Source organism: Micromesistius poutassou (genome assembly GCF_964030765.1).
Source record: "Micromesistius poutassou genome assembly, chromosome: 3".
Taxonomy (NCBI): domain Eukaryota; kingdom Metazoa; phylum Chordata; class Actinopteri; order Gadiformes; family Gadidae; genus Micromesistius; species Micromesistius poutassou.
Window position 1 is genome coordinate 17,686,731 of NC_140273.1, and position 18,300 is coordinate 17,705,030.

Consider the following 18,300-nt stretch of genomic DNA (forward strand, 5'->3'; position numbering starts at 1 on the left):
CCCTGCTCTCCAAATAAGGAAATGACGAACAGCGCTCACTCGTATCAATGCGCCGTCACATATAGTACCAAACTACTTCATATCCAAAAACGCATATAACGCTACTGATATTATGCCATTTTAATGCAACGTATTTACTGGTGAAGATGTCAGTATATCAAGTTAAAAATACGACGAATCCCGAACAAATCCGCGCATATAACAAAAGGAAAGCTGGTTACAGCCACAAGAAGAACTACTTTCCGCCATATAAAGAAACACGTTGCCTTTTATGGCAGCGGCGCTCCTTATTTGGGCAATCATTTGTTTTAGGCGACCGGACTTCAGGGTCCAGAAAACACGCACACATACACAGACACATACTCAGACACACACGCGCGCGCGCGCGCACACACACACACACACACACACACACACACACACACACACACACACACACACACACACACACACAAACACACAAGATGTACTTGCTGCATAATGCTCTCAGAACTGTATGGCACAACATTAAACATGTTTTTGTAGTATTTTACATTTTTATACTAGTTTTTGATAGAACAGCTCTTAACACCACAAGGTTGCGACAAAGCCCTATGGCCATATATATATATATTATCAGATGCTACAGACAAAGGGCCTAATCTGTGAATCTAGTGTATACATGGCGCCATACATCCTATACAGAGGAGGTGCAGATACACACAGACCTCCAGGTGATACACAGACCTCCAGGTGATATTGATACACAGACCTCCAGGTGATACACAGACCTCCAGGTGATATTGATACACAGACCTCCAGGTGATACACAGACCTCTAGGTGATATTGATACACAGACCTCCAGGTGATACACAGACCTCCAGGTGATATTGATACACAGACCTCCAGGTGATACACAGACCTACAGGTCATACACAGACTTGCAGGTGATACACAGACCTCGAGGTGATACACAGACCTGCAGGTGATACACAGACCTGCAGCTGATATTGATACACAGACCTCTCCAGACCTGCCTTGAAATAACCCGTTCACAAACAATATGCAGCATAAAACATACTTTTTACTTTATCAATATTTATTGAAATCTCTTTTGATTTATTAAATGATTATTCATCACTACGACACCACCCTCCGTTGGCAACCATGGTGCCAGTGAGGTTACTATGGTGACGTTATGGTTACTATGGCGACTGTGTCAGCGGATCCAGGTGTTTGTGGACTTCGCAGCTTGTGGTCATCTCCATCACCTCCACCAAGACACCGCCGCCCATATGTCCCTTAAAGCAACACACTTTACCCTTCTGTTTTCTTGCCGTCTGTCTGCATGTGTCGGATCTCTAATTACCTGAATTAACGGCGGGTCACGTGTACGAATATCTTCTGTAGGTTCTCCAGTGGTCCAGCAGGTGGCGTCATCCACTATAACGACTAAACATACAATCGAGTGTGTTATCTTTTATGTCGTTTTCGAAGAACAATTTATTTTAACATTTATAGTTGGACAATTAATAATTGTTTAATTCTTCTTATTATTGTTATTTTAAGGTTGTTTGTCAGCAACCAACATTTTATTGTCAGGTTGTTTTAGTCTTTGTCTTAAAGTAAACCATTTACAATAGGACATTGTTTTTACATTTAACTCCACATGCCCTGCCCATTCCCCGCCCCCGAGTTACAGCACAGCCAAACCCCTCCAACCATCCTCCCAGATCTCTACAGAGATCCTCCAGACACCTCCAGACATCTCCAGACACCTCCAGACACCTCCAGACATCTCCAGACACCTCCAGACACCTCCAGACATCTCCAGACATCTCTAGACATCTCCAGACATCTCCAGACATCTCCAGACATCTCCCAACGTTTCCAGACAACTCCAGACGTCTCCTGACATCTCCAAACCGATCCAGGTGGATCCAGACCGATCCAGGTGGATCCAGACGGATCCAGACATCTCCAGAAGAATGGCTGACTCTACTGCTCTGTCCACTTCTTCATCTTCATCCAACTCGTCTTCCCTAAAGGGTTTCATGTCCTCAGGTAGGAACGTCTGCACACCAGGCAGCATCAGAGCTACTAAATAGCCCTGTAGGACTTCAGCGTTAACCCTGTAGGACTATATTAGTTATCCCTGTGGGACTATATTAGTTAACCCTATAGGACTATATTAGTCAACCCTGTATGACTATATGGGTTAACCCTATAGGACTGTATTGTTAACCCTGTAGGACTATATTAGTTAACCCTATATGACTTTAGGTGTTAACCCTAGGACTGTGGTTAGTTAGCTAGGTTGTTTAATTTAGGATCTAAAGTGATTCATGATCAACTGCAATGTTTCAAGTGTGTTTCTTTATAAAGAACCTTTGTCTTTAAAACAAATGTGCTCAGCTGACCAACAGATTAGGACCACCTGATTGGTCCAACAGATTAGGATCATCTGACCTGACTTAGATGTACATTTCAAGCCACATTTGTGTGCGTGCATGGGTGCGTGCGCGTGTGCATGGGCACTCGCGTGCATGGGTGCATGTGTGCGTGCATGTGCATGTGTGCGTGGGTGCGTGTGTGAGTGTGTGTGGTGCGTGTGTGTTTGTGTGTGCAGTACAATAATCCTTGACATGATCAAGATCACTGTTTAGACTGTAGCACAGTCTGAAATATATTAACTTGATAGAACTATTGTATTATTAATAATATTCTCTCTTTACCTAGAGCTGCTATATTGTATTATTAATATGATTCTCTTCAGCCCTAGAGCTGATATATTGGCGAGAGACGATGAAGTCAGCGGCTGGGTTTGGCCTATCCCTGCTGGTCCTGGTTTCCTTGGCAACACTGTCAGTCATCAGCGTGGTATCATACCTGATACTGGCTCTGCTATGTGTCACCATCACCTTCAGGTGGGAACAGAGACCACACCTACCTGTAGAGTAGACTAACTCACCACTAGTACAACAGGACCTCCAGGTGATGTTACCTGTAGAGTAGACTAACTCACCACTAGTACAACAGGACCTCCAGGTGATGTTACCTGTAGAGTAGACTAACTCAGAACAACAGACCCTTCAGGTGATGATATTACATCATTGATTTATCATATATATTTGGTTTATCTCCAGAGTCTATAAGTCTGTGGTCCAAGCTGTTCGGAAATCAGACGATGGACACCCTTTCAAGTAACACACACACACGCACACACTTACACACACACACACACACACACACACATATACACAGGCACACAGACACACACACACATATACACAGGCACACACACAACCACACACACATATATATGCACACACTCACACAGCCTAACACAATGGCTATGACATCATACCCAAAGTGTCTTCCTCCCTGCGGTGAGCAGGTCTCTGCTGGACAGGGACGTGTCTGTAACTCCAGAGACCAGCAGGTGGGCTGCAGACAAGGTCCTGGTCCACCTGAACCGCCTGCTGGTCCACACCAGAAGACTGATACTGGTGGAGGACCTGGTAGACTCACTCAAGGTGTCCACACACACACACACACACACACACATATATATATATATATATATACACACACACACATGCACCCAAACAGACACGCATATATACAGACACAAACACACACATATACATACTCCTGTATGTGTGAATTGCAGCTTGCTGGGGGCATGTGGTTAATGACGTATATCGGGGCAATCTTCAACGGAATCACAATCCTCATCCTCGGTAAGTGGCACTGTGCATCTTCATCATCTTCATCGTCATCATCAGCATCATCATCATCTTGTTGGTTACTGACTAGTGATGTCATCTTGCTCTCCAGCTGACATAATTTGCTTCACTTCACCACTGGTTTACCAGAAGTACAAGGTACCACCTTCACCACCTTCACAATGCATTACAGCCTCACGACACCATGGCAACCAAGATCACCATGGATGGAAACATATAACAATGGATTATGATATTTGACCTTGCTTACTGTGTGTCTCTGTGTGTGTGTGTGTGTGTGTGTGTGTGTGTGTGTGTGTGTGTGTGTGTGTGTGTGTGTGTGTGTGTGTGTGTGTGTGTGTGTTCCAGACCCAGATTGACCGGCGTGTAGAGCTAGCACGGTCCAAACTCAAGGAGACCGTGGACAGGTGAGATGTTAGACAGGAGAGGTGTAAGACAGGTGAGATGATGGAAGCTCTTCACAGCCTGTCTTTCTGTTGTGTTTCTCAAGGCTACAGGATATGTTACCTGGATCTATCAAACGAACGAAAGCAGCCTGACCAGCCTTCTGCAGAGTGGACTTCCTCTCTCCTATACTTGAGATATGAAGCAGTAAATATTAAAGATGATGTTCAATATCTCAGTGGTTGTGAAGTTTATTTTTGCATATTCCAGATTACCAAAGGTCAGCCTGCATGCTGAAGGTCAAAACCATCAAAGAAGGGAGCCACACAATTACCTTTTGCTGAACTGTCAAACCCCTTCCTGCTCCTTATGGACCTGTCTCTGTACTGTCTAACCCCTGCCTGTTTAGTCCAAAACACTGAAGATGTCTCAGCCTATTATTTAGTCCAGAACACTGAAGATGTCTCAGTCTATTACACTGTCCAGATCACTGGGAAGAGAATTGCTTAGTCCAGTGGTTGTTTTCATGTTTAGTAGTGTAGTTGTGTAGGAGGTCGACTCCGTGTTCACCAACAGAGGGCGACACAGCGGACGAATTGTAATAATTACAGCAGCAGAAGAAAACGCCATACAACACAATGCTGCAGGCAGCTCAGCTGCTGGTCGACAGCCGGGTGATGAAATCTACAAGAAGTAATATTACAATTATATACTGTCCGAATATAAACCTTATATACAGATAGTATTACCAAGGGGATGTCTGTAGAGTTTCCCTGTTTGTCGTTCCGCCAGCCGTATGCAGGGCTAGTTCTAAACGGAGTGAAGACTGTGGAGACACGCTGGAGACCAGTGCTGTCCGAGCTTGAGAGCCAGACCCTGGCGATCCACATCGCGCAGCGGGACTGGGAGGGGGACGACTGGGCCACGGTGCTGACCTCGCTTGGGAGGAGCGGAGCTCAGATAGACGCTCTCCTGGAGTCCGGAGAGAGGTTCGGCCGAGGCGTGGTGGCAGGTAAAACTTTTGTTTTGTTGTAAAACTATTAAAAAAAATTATTCTAACTTCTAACTAGTGAAAACCTTATATAACTCTTCTAACTAGACTTTTAACAATTTATAACTTCTTACTAGTAGATGACAACGTTATTACTCCAACACAAACAATTTAAAGGATAGCCCGGTACAGGGCCGGCGCTAGCCATTTGGGTGCCCTAAGCACAAATGCATTGTGGTGCCCCCCCGAAAATCATCAATCAAATCAAAAATCAATTCAGTAATTGTCAGTACGTTTCTCTTTATTTCCAAAACAACTTCTCAACAGTTTTGCAAAATGTAATGTGCAAATAAAGAGAAATCAAAATCTTGATAAAAGACTACACTCATTTTGCATTTACAATAGCAGCAAACATTAACATAAGTCCTGAACTAGTAGTTGATGGTTGTTGGTGGGTTGCTGGGTGCTGTTGCAGAGTCTGCAGAGATTGGTGGTTGATGATGTGTGCTTGAACTGCTGATGGATGGTTGATCATCTAAATCTTCCTCCTGGTCTTGAGGAACTCCTTGCACATATCTAAGCATTGACCCTGCATTCAGAAATACAAGAAAAAATACTCAGGGATTGTACACTGAAATACAGTTTTGCACCTTGATTCAAAAACAATATTACATATTAATTACAGGTTTATGTAAGCCAATGTGTAAATCACTGATGCATGACAACATTTAAAACTATTATGATTGATGGCTCACAATATTAAAAAAAATCTACATAATTTGAAAACTATGAATGTGAAGGGAGGGGATCTACATAACTAAGATTTCTTTATTTTCTTTCAAATTGTAGTTTCACCTGCAGATGTTGCCCTGCAGATGCAAGGTTTCTCAGAATTCATGTTACCAGGAGCCATTCTCCATTCATCAACTCATTACTTTAAAGTATCATCTGTAGCATTACTTTTTCCACTACAGTACACAATTGCATACTCGTTGGTTCACAGTACACATGCATAACGTCATAACGTAGGCTACATAACAAACGCCACATAAACGTCCTGAAATGCAGTAGACCTATATAAGTATACTTGGCTGACGACTTCTGATGGCTAAAATAATATAGGAGCTAACGTTAGTTTGTTGACGTTAACGGTAACGTTAACATTACCTGGCATGAGCATAGACATTCATACAAGGACTAAATTACAGAATTAGCCAACATTGTCTTACCTGCCATCGACGTGCGTGCATCATCTCGCTGTCTCTTGATGCCTTTTCGAGGCCATGTCCAAACACAGGTGTCTGCCAAACTTGAGAATGATCTAATCGAACATACCACTGGGATGTGGGGGAGGGGGGCACCAAGGGGAGAGAGAGAGGGCCGCACAGGAGACGCATCTTTTTCTCGAGCAAATGTTACTTTTGTATTGCTATTAACACGTTTTACACATGTTCATTTTAAATATATCGTGTTATGATTATTATTATGATGATTTTTTACGAGACCGATTTTTTTGGTGCCCCCCCAGACACTTGGTGCCCTACGCGCAGTGCGTGTTCTGCGTGTGCGGAGCGCCGGTGCTGGCCCGGTAGCTTTCTTCCACTTTTAAAACATCTCAAAGTCCGGCCTTCACTGTCAGACTGCCGTCTGCCGTCATCCCTTCTGGATCACTGCAACTCAGCTGCCTGGATCAGCTCCAGGACGTGCAGCACTCAGCTGCCCGTGCCGAGCCCTGGACCAACTATAAAGTAATCCTCACCTACAGAACCCCCCCCCCATGCCCCATCAGAGCACCTTCACCCCCGTCCCGGAAACTGTGGTCCTCAGACACGGGTCTGTGCTCCACCCCCCCCCCACACCAACCTGCAGCCTTCTGGGCCCCCACCCTCTGGAACTGTCTCCCGGCAAAGATCTGCAACGCTGTGTCTTTGGACCCTTTAAAGAACCAGTGAAACTCACCGAGCCCTCACCCGTTCACCGGGCCCTCTGGCCTCCAGCCCATTTCTTCCATCCTCTGCTTTCTCCCCTCTGTATTTGTCTTCATATCTTGTTTTGTCTGCTATGTGGCAAGCGTCTTGGGTCCCTTGTAAAGAGTGATTTTAATCTATTACAACTAGAGTTAACATTATATGGCCAGTGCCATCACTGTCCAACCCCATCTTGTAGCTACCAGCCCCTGCTTCTTGGTCATTGGTTGTTTTCTGACTGACAGGTCTGGTGGAAGTAGGTGTGACCTGGCAATGCCCCACTGTCTTGCAAGAGGAGGACCTGCAGGAGTTGGAAAAAGCGGCTCTTCTGATTGGTCTACAAGAAAAATACCTGACCCGTCTGTCAAACCCTCATTGGTTGGTGGAGCCACTGCTCTGCCATGGCAACAAGGATATCTGGACTGTAGAGATACCGACACACCTACTGCCTAACCCCTACCCTACTGTCTAACCCCTAGCACTTAACCCTACCCGACTGTCTTACCCTTATTGCCTAACCCTACCTACTGTCCAACTGCTACTACCCAACCCCAAATTACATCTGAACCCACAAATATTGTATGACATGTAATGTTTATGATCATAATGTATTAAAGTATTTCATCTAATGTGAACTACAGGCACATTTAAACATGTCAATAAACCATGTGATGCCCACACTTCAGTTGGGGTAAGCATGCTACGAGTTAGCATGAGGAGGACTCCTGTTAGAATGAATTAGCAAGCTAGAGGAAGTGAGAAAGAAGAAGTGAGGTAGCAGAGTTAGCTGTGCCTCTTTATTCAGCCCAAACAGGTGCTATTGAACAAATGGAACAGAAAGAGAACCACGTAGAATAATCTGATGACACCGTATTTGTGCAGACACCTGATTCACAGCAGATTCAGCCATGAGCCCATCAGGTGTGTCTTAACCAGGTCTAATAGACCAACCCAACAGATAATTGTGCCAACACTATATAGTGTTACGTTTGATTGTAACACAATACAGTGCTATGGATAATCCTAACATAATACAGTGCTATACGTAGTGCTATGTATAATGCTGACATTATACAGTGCTACGCATAATGCTAACAGTGCTATTTGTAATAACAGACAGTGCTATGCATAATACCATCAACAGTGCTCATCTTACGGCTTTAGTGTGTACTCTGTACGAAACAAGCCGACCCCAACCTAAAGTAAATCTTCTACAACGTTCCGTTTCACAATTTTCTGTTCCAGTAAAAGGTTTTTATATGTAGTTTGGGAGAGATAGATGTCAGTGTTATGTAGTTTGGGTGCATTACATGTCGTGTTGTATGTAGTTTGGGGGAGTCAGATGTCGTGTTGTCATGTAGTTTGGGGGAGTTAGATGTCGTGTTGTAATTAGTTTGGGTGAGTCAGACGTCATGTAGTTTGGGTGAGTCAGACGTCATGTAGTTTGGGTGAGTCAGACGTCATGTAGTTTGGGTGAGTCAGACGTCATTTAGTTTGGGTGAGTCAGACGTCATGTAGTTTGGGTGAGTCAGACGTCATGAGGGGTGTTAGATGTGTGGTATGTATTGCTGGTGTGGGGGGCTGGTGACGTAGCCCACCAGGTGGGAGGCACTAGGGGCAGCACAGTAGAGGCGTGGCCCAGGAGCCCAGCTGATTGGATACTGGTGGTAGGATGGGTGGGGCGTGGGGGGGACAGAAACATAGGATGGGGGTGTGGCCTCGTAGGGGAGGGGGAGGAGGGGGGGCGGGTTATGGTCTTGGTAGAGGAGGGGTGGAGCTGGAGTCACAGGGCTCAGCGGAGTGGAGCCATCAAGAGATACGGTGGGGCCTTGAGAGAAAGATGAACAGTTAGACGTCTGTGGGGTGTCCAGTTTGTAGTTTAATGCACTGTAGTTTGGAGCTCTGCCCATAGTTTGTAGTTTATTGTTGTGTAGTTTGTAGTTGTGTAATGTGTGTAGTAGTTATAGTGTCTAGTTGTAGTGTACAGACCGCTGTGTTGGTCTGCCTGAGTGTCTCCGGTGTTCCTCGTGGATTCAGGATAGGGAGCAGTCGGCTGCGTCCCAGCTGACTGGACCCCTGCTGGGACAGAACCAGAACAATCACACTCTTGATGGTTATGGGTTAGCAGGACCTCCAAACTAGTCCCAATCATCCACTCAACACTATCAGATCAACTAGAGTACAGATGACCCAGACTAGAGACTAAGGCTCTGTCCCAATTCCCTTCCCCTAGATTTGAGCCCTAACCCTAGATTTTGCGCATTTCCGCGAAGGGGTAGGGTGTCCCAATACTTAATGGAGCAAGGGGGGAGTGCTGCTTTTCCCCTAAAATCAACCCTTGAATGCTAGCCAGCTCGGGAGCTGACTTGCAGCTAAAGGCACTCAAAGCAAGTGTTAAGGGGAGAGAAATGGGACTGGGCCTAAGTTCAGAAGAGATGAACCAGACTAGAGATGACCCAGACTAGAGATAGCACATCCGCCAGAAGGAGTGCCCTTACCATGCATGGGGCGTGGCTCCTGGTTGTGGGCGTGGCTAAGGTAGTGTGGGGGGTATGTCTGGTAGTGGTAGGTGGTGTCCGGGGGGGGCGTGTAGGCCTGCTGCCAGCAGCTCTGATGGTACCACTGCAGGACGTGATATCACAGTGATGCCAGTGCACATGAACCAATCAGAATGCTCCATAGTGGGGAATAAGCTGCCTGCTTACCTGAACTCCCAGGTTAAAGTAGTACTGCAACACTCTGCAGTCTGCAAAGAGGGGACATGTCTTACAGTTCACGCACAACATGGAAGCTATAGCAATCAGGGCTTCTTTTAAAGGTCCCATGACATGCCACCAGGTGTGGTGTGATTAGCCGTTACAAGCCGTTTTGAAAATCTGTCTGTTATGACATCACAGGTGGGCGTGTCCACCAAGATGTGTGATGGATAGATGAGCTACATTTGCTACGGTCCACTGGGTAGGCTGGTAGACTGATCTATCCAGCACATCTAGGTGGACACGCCCACCTCTGATTTTTAAAACGCCTTGTGATTAAAGCTAATCACACCACACCTGGTGGCATGTCATGGGACCGTTAAAGCTTCAGTTCAGGATGACAGTGAGTGAGTAGGTCAAAAGAGTAGATGAATACAGTAGGTCAAGTTCACTGACCTCTGGGTAAGTCGTTGCCGTTGGGGTCGTAGGAGTAGGGGGGCGGAGCCAACAGAGGGCTCAGTGGCTCTCCCAGCTCGTTGACCAACCACTGAGATGCAGCCGGGATCGCCATGGCAACTACAAACAAAACCTGTAGTAGTCACCTGTGTGTTTTGCCTGCGTGTGTGTGTGTGTGTGTGTGTTGCCTGTGTATGCGTTTGTGTCCCATGTGTGTGTGTGTTACCTGTGTGTGCTACCTCTGGTCCTGTTTCCTTTGTGTGTGTCACCCGTGTGTGTCACCTGTGTGGGTGTGTGTCACACGTGTGTCCTACGTGTGTATTACCTGTGTGTATCCTATGTGTGTTTTCCCTGTGTGTGTATCCTATGTGTGTTTTCCCTGTGTGTGTTACCTGTGTGTCCTATGTGTGTGTTACCTGTGTGTCCTATGTGTGTTACCTGTGTGTGTGTGTCCCTGGGAAGGCAGGTGAGAAGCTGGAGACGTGTGAGAGGAGGATGAGGAGGAGGATGATGAAGGAGAGGAGATGACAGCTGATTTAACCACCTGTGGATGGTTAAAGAACCCGTCGATCTGTGTAGTTAGTGTACCTGCTGGTGAGGTGTAGTTAGTGAACCTGGTGGGTGAAGGTGTAGTTGTTTTACCTGGTGGGTGAAGGTGTAGTTGGTGAGTGTGTCTGGTGGAGAGTCTGCGTGGTTTCCTTCCTGGAGACTCTGAAGAACACATGGGTGCATTATAGGGTTAGGGCTAGGTGACCAACACATGGCTGTATTATAGGGTTAGGGCTAGGTGACCAACACATGGCTGTATTATAGGGTTAGGGGCTAGGTAAAGAACACAACGAGAGTTTGGAGACTGGTGTTGAGTGATGTGCAGACTGGGGTCATGTGTCATGCAACATATTTACCATGTTAGGAGTAGACTCTGTACCTGTGTAGACCCCTGGACTCTGGAAACCAGACTCTGAAGAAACAAACACACATTAGCCTGGCTAACACTGTTCAACAATAGCATGCAAACACACTGTCTGACAATGGCATGCCAACACGGTTTAACATTAGTCATGTTAGCACCAGTGATCAGTACTCGCCTTGAGCTGCATACAGATACTCTTCAGTATACTCTGCTGGACAGACAGAGACACCAAGTTAAGCAGGACTATAATACTTGGTACTGTGGCAGACTGCAGTGCTGCCTGCAGGTGATGGGTATGGGAAGTGGTGGGGTTAACTTGAAAGTGGGGTTAGGGTGAATGTTGTGTTAGGGTGGAGGTGGCGTTAGGGTGGAGGTGGTGTTAGGGTGGAGGTGGTGTTAGGGATAAAGGTGGGTTTAGGGTGGCCTCACCCTGGTCCTCCACGGTGCTAGTGTCTTCCTGGTCATCCTCTGAAGAAGTCCCATGATGCTTAGTGGGAGGAGGGGCAGGCATCGGTCCCCGCTGGGCCCAGTAGGGGGAGGAGGAGGGGGGGTTGGGAGTGCCCATCATAGGGGGAGGAGCCGTCTGCCCCTATAGACAGACAGATAGGCAGGCAGACAGTTCATATTATCTAGAGCGATAAGGCAACTCTGAAATGTACCAAAAGAACGTCCCTCTCTGCCTGAGCTGAGAAGGTTTGACAGGCAGCATTGAGTTCACTCACTAACAGCTAACCATGGATAAGCCATTACTAGCTAATTACACTCAATGATGAGTCCTACCGACAGCCCCTCTAATAATTAAGCTTTACTTTGGATATTGCATATTAATAAGGCAACTACAGATGGAGAGAAAGCTAGAGAGATCCAGCTATAGAGCTACAGACAGAGACACAGCTAGAGAGCTGGACAGTCCAAGGGGAGAGACAGACCGGCAGGGGGGGGAACATGTCCTCTGATCCGGTCTCCAGCTGGTAGTAGGTGATGGTTCCGTCCTGCTCCTCCTCTCCCTCAGGGAACCCAAACTGTCCATCCTTGTTGATGGACGACATCATCTGACTACGCCGGCTACGCCTGCACACACACACACCCACACCACGTTATTCAGTGCTTGTGTTATTATGGACTTTAAACATGTGGGAGACACACTCACCGGGAGCGGAAGGCATAGTTGTCGTAACCATGGTAATAGCGCCTTCCTGGGTGGTAGTAGGCCAGCTGTGGACCTATCAGGTGACGGTTCAAAAATCGCGTGGAGCTTCTGACCAGAAGATAGACCGAGAGAAAGCAAGACAGACAGACAGACAGACAGACACAGAGAGAGAGAGACAGACACGCAGAGAGCAAGACGGAGACGGACAACGATGGGAGACACACAGACCGTGAGAGAGACAATCAGAACGGTGCATGGTGTGTGTTAACGGTTCCCATGGGACGTCATCATGAGGATCACGTGACATCACGATCACGGCGTCATGAGGGTGTGGACCTGGGCGCTCCGTAGCGGGGAGGTCTGGCCGTGTGAGGGGCGTAGGGGTCATAGGTCATGCCCCCTGGAGATGATGAAGGGGGGTGTAGCCCTGGGCGGGGGGGTGCAGAGGGTTGGAAGCGGGGGGGGACGGTGGTCTGGGAGGTGGGCCGCCCCCCGTATGATGAGGTCACCACCAGTAGCTCCGCCCCCTTCCCACCACCACGAGACTTCCTGAAGTAGCGGTGACGATGATGTCGCTGCGTGCGGCTTTCCCCGTCTAGAGACAGACAGAAAGAGAGAAAGACAGGTAGTCAGTTAGCGAGACAGACAGGGAATCAGACAGACGGGTAGAGATAGACAGTACATTATGTTGTATGTCTATAGTATGGTACTGTAGTACCTAGGTCTCCTTTACGGGTGGTAACGTTCCAGGCAGGAACGGGGTTGACTGGCTTCAGGTTGGCCAGTGGCACCAGGTGTCTATAAACACACACACACACACACACACACACACACACACACACACACACACACACACACACACACACACACACACACACACACACACACACACACACACACACACACACACACACACACACACAGAATTGTTATATTACATTATATATATTAAATGGCACAAGACTCTCATGTAGTAACAATGTATTGTACTTCTCTCCCAGCTCCTCGATGAAGACCGTCACTGCAGAGGAGTGAGTTCCTACTTCCTGGATGAAGGCATTGTAGTATTTCCCCTTGAGCTCCAGACGCACCTAAAACACACACATATCAATATATACTTCCCCTGCATTAACGCTGGCGTGAGATGTTCACTCCATTATGGCCATCACACACACACACACACACACACACACACACACACACACACACACACACACACACACACACACACACACACACACACACACACACACACACACACACACACACACACACACACACACAGTTGAATTACCTCACCCAGTTAATATTCAAATACGGTGGGAGAGCCTCTCACCTGACATTTGTCACCCAGGAAGTATTGTCTCCCTGCAAACACCATGTAGTCCGTCTTCTGCATCTCTAGACCAATCAAACTTATGGTTTACATTATACACTAGAAACACACCCAATACCTTAATGTTATACAACATTCCACACTGGGAAGATGCATCTACTACTCTAATGTAGTATTACATTATACACCGGAAACATACATCTAATACCCTATTCAACTCATACCCCAGACATCATACTTAAGGTGGTACCTTTGCGGGTGTCGTGCCAGACATCAAACTCCAGGTTTCTGTAGAGCTCAGCGTCCAGAGACTTGAGAACTTTATAGGGCAGAGCCAGCCTGCCTCCTGGGCCGGCTGGCTCTGTAGCCTACAACCCAATAAGATAGGAGTATTATCGTCATGGGAACACCAGCACAGTGATACACATACTATTGAACACTCACACGTTATTCAATGCTATGCTTGTTATGCTATGCTTGTTTTGCTAATAGGCTGCATTCAAACCAGCGTTTGGAAGCTCAGATAAATTCGCCATTTGAAAATTGTTGTGAGATTGCAATGCAAAGACACGTTTCCTGTCTATAAACAGCCGCGAGCGATTGTACGAGAGATGAAGTCAACTGAGCTGAAGCCACCTTCGGTGGTGGTGCAGGCTACATCAGTCTAGATTGACTGGCGATAGTCTCCCCGGACGACCACCATTATGAAGCAGAGGTTGCTCCAGCCTACAGGCACTTCAGGCCATTGCAGCACCCATCACAACCCTACGCGTCCCTGGAAGGAGGAATCCTCCACTGTGCCTGCCCTCTCAAGGGCTCTTCCATGACCATTAAGGAGGATTTCCTTGCTCTTTGGGGGGCTACAGTATGTCATGAAGTATGACATACTGAGGTATACTCATACCATTGATTCACACATCTCTCTTGTGGCCGTCCAGGTCACACTCTACTAGGTGTTCTGTCTTTACATCTTGTTTTACACATGAGATGCAAACGGACATACACACAGCCTTCACTTCTTGAGTAAATTGACTCACCTTGCAGTCTTCTGGTGGTCTGGTCTTGTCTTCTGTAGGTCCTCCAGATCCCCCCAGGTCCCAGTCCTCCCTGCAGCAAATCAAAGCACCGTTCTCAATGCATGTTGCAGAATGGACGGTACTACAGTACTGCAGTAGGGACAGTCCTACAGTAGTACTGCAGTAGGAGACCGTAGAACTGCAGTAGTACTACAGTAATATGTGAAAGTACTACAGTAGAAAATTACAGCGCCACAGTAGTACTGCAGTAGGAGACAGTCCTACAGTAGTACCTGTGAGGTGGATCCTCTGGCGTGTCGTAGCCCAGGTCTCCGTCGCTGCAGGCTGAAGGGCTGTTTCTATAGCGCCGACCTCCAACCCGGAAGGCATCCAGCGCCTGGCACAGATCAGCTTCCTCCACCCCCAACACACGCGTGTAGAGGAGCTCATACAGCATGGCTACACACACACACATACATTATACACACACACACACACACACACACACAATACTCACAAACACACAGAGTGAGTGACTTACACTGGCAGAGAGCAGCGATGGCGGGGTACTGTCGAGGATAAACAATGTCATAGTGACCGTTGTTGGAGCAACACAGAATCACCTAGGGAACAAGCAGGAAGTCAGGCTCACACAGGAAGTCAGTGTCTCCTTCAATATGTCCCGCATCCTACCTTGTCAACAAAGTCCTCTTCGGTGATCACCGTCGCTGCTTTCCCCGGAAATCGATAAATCAGGAAACAGCGCCTACACACACACACACACACACACACACACACACACACACACACTTAAACCACTCCTCCTGCTCTTGGTTAGACCTGTGGTCTTCTACTGTATGGGGAAATCTGAGCACCACCTGGTTCACCTCCCGCCTATCTACCAGCCTGTGGTCCAACACCAAACGGTCCTCACCAGAACGGTCACCGGATGGACCCCAGGGTACAAGGAGGCACTAAAATCACTGCTTTGAGAACACAGAGTAGTGGGGGTCCTTATGCAGGGACATAGATGGGCTACCGGACTGGGAGGTGTTCTGCGGCTCCTTTAGAGGGGACACAGGGGCTACCGGACTGGGAGGTGTTCTGCTGATGGGGTTCTTACCTGTACAGCAGAGACAGAGCCTTGATCTCCACCTGGCCGGCCGTTTCCTGGACAAACAAGGTTTACAATAAACACCACATCACTACCACTAACATGAGGTTTACAATAAACATCACATCACTACCACTAACATGAGGTTCACAATAAACATCACATCACTACCACTAACATGAGGTTCACAATAAACATCACATCACTACCACTAACATGAGGTTCACAATAAACATCACATCACTACCACTAACATGAGGTTCACAATAAACATCACATCACTACCACTAACATGAGGTTTACAATAAACATCACATCACTACCACTAACATGAGGTTACAATAAACACCACATCACTACCACTAACATGAGGTTCACAATAAACACCACATCACTACCACTAACATAAGGTTACAATAAACACCATATCACTCACTACCCCAAACATAAGGTTTACAATAAACATCACATCACTACCACTAACATAAGGTTACAATAAACACCACATCACTACCACTAACATGAGGTTACAATAAACACCACATCACTAACACTAACTCAGGTATACAATAAACACATCACCACCACTAACATTATGTTTACAATAAAACATCACCAACACTAACAGAAGGTTTACAATAACAAAATATCACTACCACAACCTTGTTTACAATAAACACCCCACCACCACAAACATCATGTGTAACATCTTAGATATAATATGTCATGATAGAAGTATACCTTTGGGTCTTCCAAGCGTTCCAAGTATTTCTCAAATGAACCTTGGACAAACTGAGAGAAAGAGGGAGCTTAATTTACCAGAAATGTTATTCAACCAGAATGTTTAGTTAAGGAAGGATGAATTAAGGAAGGATTAATTAGCCAGAAGGTTGAATTAACCAGAAGGATTAATTCACCAGAAGGCTAATGAAGGAAGGCAGACCCAGGTCCCTGTCTCACCGGCTCAAAGTTGCATCTGTTGGCTCTCATAAAGTTGGCACACTCCCGACGGATCTTCTGGTGGTGGTGCTGGGAGCAGTACAGCTACGACACAACACACTTAAATATATCAACAACCAAAACAACGCACTTGGCTTAAACCCAAAACACTTCGCTATAACCCGTAGACTAGACAACACCATACTTGTTGGCTGTTATGGGCAGCTCCCAGTAGAACCAGTAGCAGACTAGGATTTTACTGGAAAGCACCCAGTAGAACCAGTAACAGACTGCAGTTGTAATGGGCATCTCCCAGTAGTAACAGTCGCAGACTATGGTTTCACTGGGCAGCTCCCAGTAGTAACAGTAGCAGACTGGTTTTACTAGGAAGCTCCAAGTAGAACCAGTAGCAGACTGCGGTTGTAGTGCGCAGCTCCCAGAATATGCAGTAGCAGACTGTGGTTGTAAAGAGTAGCTCCCAGTAAAACTTGTAGCAAAATGTGATTGTACTGGGCAACTCCCTGTAGAACCAGTAGAAGACAAATTGGGCGTGTGACGTCATGATTCCAATTAGCATATCCATCTAACCTGGCGGCTAGCCAGCAGTCAGTGCACCGCTAAACGTTTAAACAAATTAAAAAACACAATAACGGGACAGTATTCATATCGATGCGTTACACAGACGGTCGCAATGACCTAAAACACGGGCAAAACAACGTACAACAAGTAGGCTGCACAAAACGAATTTCATAAAATGAATTTCAATTAAAACAATTGACTGACAAAAACACTCGAGTAGCCTAGTTTTAATGCATTATAATGAAATGTAAATTGTGTGAAAACGTTAACATTTGTAGCCAAGTTAATTAGCATTACCTGCTCGGAGACCGCGCGGAACAGACAGGACGCGTCTCGCGCCAGCATCTTGCGGTACAAGCCGAGGCTGGCCAGATACTCATCCATGTTCACAAAGTACTTCTTCAAACCCTTCTGCATCCTTCAATACGTACTCCTTAGTACTTACTACTACTACTACTCACTTATTATAAGCTATATAACAAAATTCACTATCTATATTTTTCTCCGCGATAGACTAGTTAACTAACGGGTAAAGTTCAAACTGTCCAATCGAGACCGTGAGGCGGCACCAGGTGCCTCTAATCTGCTCTGATGACACCGCGTCTCATTGGGTGGAAAGACGCCTGTTTACGTTTTAACGGAGGATGACACCTGTTTCTAAAGACACTTTCGACTAGTGAATGTGACTTAGTGACTTAGTGAATCTATAAATCTCAGTTGAGTGGCTTGATTTCCTACAATATTCATGTTTTGTTATGTTCTTAGTTTTTGGGTCCATCTTCTGGGCCTGCCTGGGTCTGACTCATGTACGAAGTATAAAACCAAATTCAGTTTATGTAATATGTGTCTATATAAATTATGACTATAGGCATATAGGCATAGGCCTATATATATATATATATATATATGTGTGTGTGTGTGTGTGTGTGTGTGTGTGTGTGTGTGTGTGTGTGTGTGTGTGTGTGTGTATATACATTCTATATTTTATATCAATATTTTATTTTTTAAAGTGTATATATGTGTTGTAGAC

The 18,300-nt window shown here is 46.3% G+C and overlaps 3 protein-coding genes across 3 annotated transcripts; 2 read left to right on the forward strand and 1 right to left on the reverse strand.

Moving 5' to 3' along the window:
• Positions 1-1,968: 1,968 nt before the first annotated feature.
• LOC311340597 (reticulon-3-like) lies at positions 1,969-4,268 on the forward strand (the record flags this gene model as incomplete). Its single annotated transcript, XM_084465455.1, has 8 exons — positions 1,969-2,044; positions 2,757-2,907; positions 3,127-3,183; positions 3,378-3,516; positions 3,654-3,723; positions 3,821-3,867; positions 4,078-4,136; positions 4,220-4,268. The coding sequence occupies 8 exons, from the start codon at positions 1,969-1,971 to the stop codon at positions 4,266-4,268; spliced, it is 648 nt and encodes a 215-aa protein (XP_084321581.1).
• A 502-nt stretch (positions 4,269-4,770) lies between these two features.
• On the forward strand, positions 4,771-7,729 carry LOC311340598 (protein EOLA1). Its single transcript, XM_084465456.1, has 2 exons — positions 4,771-5,125; positions 7,317-7,729. The coding sequence occupies exons 1-2, from the start codon at positions 4,870-4,872 to the stop codon at positions 7,541-7,543; spliced, it is 483 nt and encodes a 160-aa protein (XP_084321582.1). The 5' UTR covers positions 4,771-4,869; the 3' UTR covers positions 7,544-7,729.
• An 889-nt stretch (positions 7,730-8,618) lies between these two features.
• alg13 (ALG13 UDP-N-acetylglucosaminyltransferase subunit) lies at positions 8,619-17,687 on the reverse strand (the record flags this gene model as incomplete). Its single annotated transcript, XM_084465443.1, has 25 exons — positions 8,619-8,899; positions 9,061-9,177; positions 9,570-9,693; positions 9,777-9,817; positions 10,224-10,343; positions 10,662-10,767; positions 10,866-10,934; positions 11,129-11,184; positions 11,312-11,347; positions 11,566-11,725; positions 12,066-12,207; positions 12,287-12,394; positions 12,623-12,881; positions 13,005-13,084; positions 13,277-13,377; positions 13,623-13,687; positions 13,873-13,990; positions 14,660-14,729; positions 14,932-15,097; positions 15,180-15,261; positions 15,332-15,404; positions 15,762-15,808; positions 16,494-16,544; positions 16,713-16,796; positions 17,568-17,687. 25 exons carry the CDS (start codon positions 17,685-17,687, stop codon positions 8,619-8,621), a joined length of 2,676 nt encoding a protein of 891 aa, XP_084321569.1.
• Positions 17,688-18,300: the final 613 nt, after the last annotated feature.

Bases quoted from the DNA above. Each gene is read 5' to 3' on its own strand.
- LOC311340598 (XM_084465456.1), top strand. From the start codon at position 4,870: ATGTCTGTAGAGTTTCCCTGTTTGTCGTTCCGCCAGCCGTATGCAGGG. The intron at 5,126-7,316 runs GTAAAACTTTTG...TCTGACTGACAG, and splicing joins CGGCCGAGGCGTGGTGGCAG to GTCTGGTGGAAGTAGGTGTG.